At 39.3% G+C, this 4130-nt stretch overlaps 1 protein-coding gene across 1 annotated transcript in view; it reads left to right on the forward strand.

Moving 5' to 3' along the window:
- Positions 1-11: 11 nt before the first annotated feature.
- LOC123957832 overlaps positions 12-4130 on the forward strand; it is a 9733-nt gene continuing 5614 nt past the window's right edge. Inside the window, exons 1-2 of the mRNA XM_046030911.1 lie at positions 12-52; positions 1204-1300. Of these exons, the coding sequence (XP_045886867.1) occupies positions 12-52; positions 1204-1300 (138 nt within the window). The remainder of the gene's footprint in view (positions 53-1203; positions 1301-4130) is intronic.

Genomic DNA, 4130 nt, shown 5'->3' on the forward strand with positions numbered 1-4130 from the left:
CCGTCACCGCCATGGACGTGGTGTACGCTCTGAAGAGGCAGGGCCGCACCCTGTACGGCTTCGGAGGCTAAACCTGATCCTGACCCGCTGATCCTCAAACACAAAGGTCCTTTTAAGGGCCACACACTTCATCTAAGAGCTAATCCTAAAAAAAAGCTGTTGTGTTGACCGGACCCCTCTCATAACCACTAGTTTAAATGTTAGCAGGGTACATGGTCCTAAAATATTCCTTCAGTCTAGTAAACTTACCAGAAATGCACTCGATGCTAAAACAGGTGCTGGTGTATGTTAACATCAGACTTGCGGGGAATACATTGAAGTAATAAGCTTGACACACTAGATGAATAAAACACTTATTAAAATTTAACAAATCAAATAATAATCTGGATAAAGGCTCCAAGTTCTTAAAAGAACTCCAGCACAGAGAGAGGAACAGAGAAGTAAACGCAGCAGTTTGGCAGGTCTCCCTTGTACATAGTAGAAAGTAGCTGATGACACCTCTTAACAGAATATCATACGTACTGCATTGATACTCTGTTAGTACAAAGATTACGTTATGGGCCAAATTTTGAATCGTTACCTATACAGATGATAAATATTAAAGTATTAAAGCCCACCAAGCTGTTTCAGGAACATATTTGGACATGTGATTTTAATCAGTGTTGAACCATAACAAAGCTTTCTCATTAAGTATTTGTACTTTACTTAATTCTTTGCTTTTAATCCCACTTTATACTCAAGTACATATTAGGGGGGATATTGTATTGTACTTTTTAGTTCACTAATTATTTGAAATATTTTAGTTACATGATATATTAAGATTACATGTGATGTCCTGATAAAACGTTTTTTGTTATATTTTAAACTACCCAACAGTTTATACAAGTAGGGGAGACACAGCTGTATTGTAATTGTAACATTCTTTACAATTTCCTTCACAGACTAGGCCTACTTGAAATACACTTGGTCTCGAGACGGGTCTTAAGACCACTTTTTGATGGTCTTGGTCTTATTTGTACTCGGTCTTGTCTCGGACATTGAGGACTCAGGATTTTATTTCAAGACCAGTAAAGACCATGTCAATAAATTGCTTTTGCATTGTCTGATTTATTTGTTAACATCCTAACTTTGATTGGACGTAAAACTTGTTGCTTCAAATGCAACCAATAACCCTAATTAAAAATGTGTTGTTACCTTTAACAGCTGTCACCCCTCCCTGCACCCCTTCACACGCACTCCAAGAAAAGTGAATGGGGGAGACAGGAGGAGATGTGGCTGTCTGGGAGGAGCAGGAGGACAGGTCAGCAAAATCTTCGTAATAACATTTAGAAAGAATGAATCTGTCAAACAGGGTCCAGGAGAAAACACACAGCAATCTGAAAACTCTGCAGTGCAACCTTACAGAGACGTCTGGACCACGTTATTAACTTTTACTGCCACTTAGATAGAAATCATAAAGAAAAGTATGCCATGTGTTTGTGATGTTAGCAGAGCTAGCAAACTTACGTATGTTAGGCTACTGTATGTTATAGCCATTAATTTCAGTTGCTTGCTATGGTTGCCTGCTAGTTATTTGCCACCTAGCCAGGTGCACAAGCTACCTAATTTAGTTAACATTTTAAGGGAAGTAGCTAAGTTTATTAGTAGCTTGTTCCAAAGATACATTTTTGCTTCTGATAAACAATGATGAGAAAGGACAGGCCACATATAGCTATGTAGCTAATGTGAAAGTTACGTTACATCATCCTTAGCTGCATACACCTCCCAACATGAAAGCCACGCTCTGTTGTAGCACTCCCTTATTTCGGTGAGAGAGCTAGCCTAGAGATGTGACAGCACCTCCACTTCTATGAAAAATGTTCATATTAAATAGGTTGCTCTGTAAGGCTTGCACAAAAATTGTATTGTGTTGTACATCAGTAATGGTAATTATAGTGATGCAACACGTGTTTAATAAATATTTGATTTGATTAATCTGAATCACCCTCCACAGTCTCATTCCCATTTTCTTTTGAGTACTTCTTTCCTTTTGTCTTTACCATTTTCTCCTTTTCTGCAAAATGCCTTTGTTTTACTTTGGACAAGGATGCCTTCTCCTGCTCTTCCTAAAGGGAATTCCTGACTGGTGTGTCTGTACGAATTTCAGCGGTTCTCCTTTTTCTGGTCTTAGTTGTCTTTTGGGGCTCTACTTTTGGGAATGGGCTCACAAAGATAGGCGAAAAGTCCTCAATGATCAAGGAAGCTTTTCCTGCAGCAGGCACGCTGGAAGCAATGGAAGGTGGCCCAATGACAGGCATAGCAAAAGTGCTGGAGAAAATGGTGTTTTTGAAAAACCTCTGCCAGATTATTAAAACAGACTTGGACATGAGCTATGAAAGGTGCCTTGTCTGGAAACCATGTAAGCAATCAGCCCCTGCCACTCCATGCTCATCTCACAACTCAGGGTGCTTGCAGTTGTGAGCCTTTGCCAGGTCATAGGCAAATTTACGAACCTATATTAAATCATTTTTGTAAATTAAAAAAATATTAAAATGCTGGATATATATATGGACATTCTACACAAATATTCATGAAACATAACAAATTCAGCAATCTATTACTTCTTTGGGCCATAACCATAAAAGTAAGCAGCCTGACGAGCTACTCCGACAACATGGTGTCCTGCTCTGAGTAATAACAATAATCGAATGATATGATATATAATAGCATAACAGTCAAATTTTTTCTGCTAAGTACTTTTACTTGTAATACTTTAAGTAAGCTTGTGTACTTTTACTCAAGCAGTTGTGGACAGTAATTAAGTACATACTAAGTAAGTATTTACTCAAGCACTGTACTTAAGTACAAATTTGAGGTACTTGTACTTCACTTGAGTATTTTCTTTTGTGACAACCTCGTGGTTGTCTGTGTTGTGCTGGTTCGGTGTGTTTGTGTGTGCTCCAGTGTGTCTGCAGGCGGAGCCAAGGCCATGGTCGTCGAGATGTTAAGCACATGTTCGGCCTGGCTTACATGCATTTACGATAAGATATAACTTTATTAATCCCCTGTAGGGGACATTTTGGTTGACATAGCAGCACAGAGGAATGTAAAAGAACTCTGCTCTCATAATCTATACTCACTCAATCTGAAGTTATAATATGTAACTATTGTTGCCCTTGATATCTCTAAAACAATAATATAGCATCATGTCATGGCCTATATGCTGGTCAACTATCTTCCAAGAATGTAATGTAAATGTAAAAACCCACTCAATGAAATGTCAAAATCAAGAGGTCCAGGTCCTACGCTAACATTAGCCACTTAGGGATGTCACTTTAGTCAGCAATGGGTGGTGCTGATGACTACAAATATGAAAAGAAAATAAATCTGGGGGTGTGGTGTTAGAAAGAAGAGAGCTTATCAGACTTCTGTAGCCTGATCCTCACCTCTGCTGAAGGCTAGCAGCTCAAGGCTACGACTAGCCTAACACTCTGCTTCTGATCCATTGATATTATTCCTTTGTGAGCCTAACATTGTTATAGGAGAAAAAAGCGGGTGCAACATGTTGTTAGACTGAACACATCCCAGTGTACTGCATACTTACTACTATGGTGCAATGGCCTCCCTGGGGTGAATGTCTGTAACCAACACAGAACATCAGGGTGGAACAGTGCCAGGCTCCTAACACTGGGTCACAGTTTTACTGTTTTTATTTCATCATAGGTCAAATTCCAGTTTCCTCTGGCCTCTTCTTTAAAATCACCCTAACAGTGCCAATGCACTCTCTCTAAGCACCACACAAAACTGGCTACACCGTGTTGAAGGTCAATCAATGATTACATTAAAGTCACAAGCATCACATCCATTTAAAACCACTATAAAGTATGTAGCTGCATATAATGGGATTAGATCTCTAACCCAGTGGTTCCCTGGTTTGCTTTTTTAAACCAAGTCACACCTTCACGATGTTTTTCGACGTTCCAGTGCGTTTTTATTGTTTGGTGTAACTGCCATAGTGTACCACAAAAAAGTAAGCCAGCTGCTAGAAAATGTATGTAAGTTATTTCATTGTCTCAAACTGTGTTGAGGGATGAGATGCAGTTTTTCAGAGAAATTGTGTGTGTGTGTGTGTGTGTGTGTGTGTGTGTGTG

Source organism: Micropterus dolomieu, linkage group LG02 (genome assembly GCF_021292245.1).
Source record: "Micropterus dolomieu isolate WLL.071019.BEF.003 ecotype Adirondacks linkage group LG02, ASM2129224v1, whole genome shotgun sequence".
Taxonomy (NCBI): Eukaryota; Metazoa; Chordata; class Actinopteri; order Centrarchiformes; family Centrarchidae; genus Micropterus; species Micropterus dolomieu.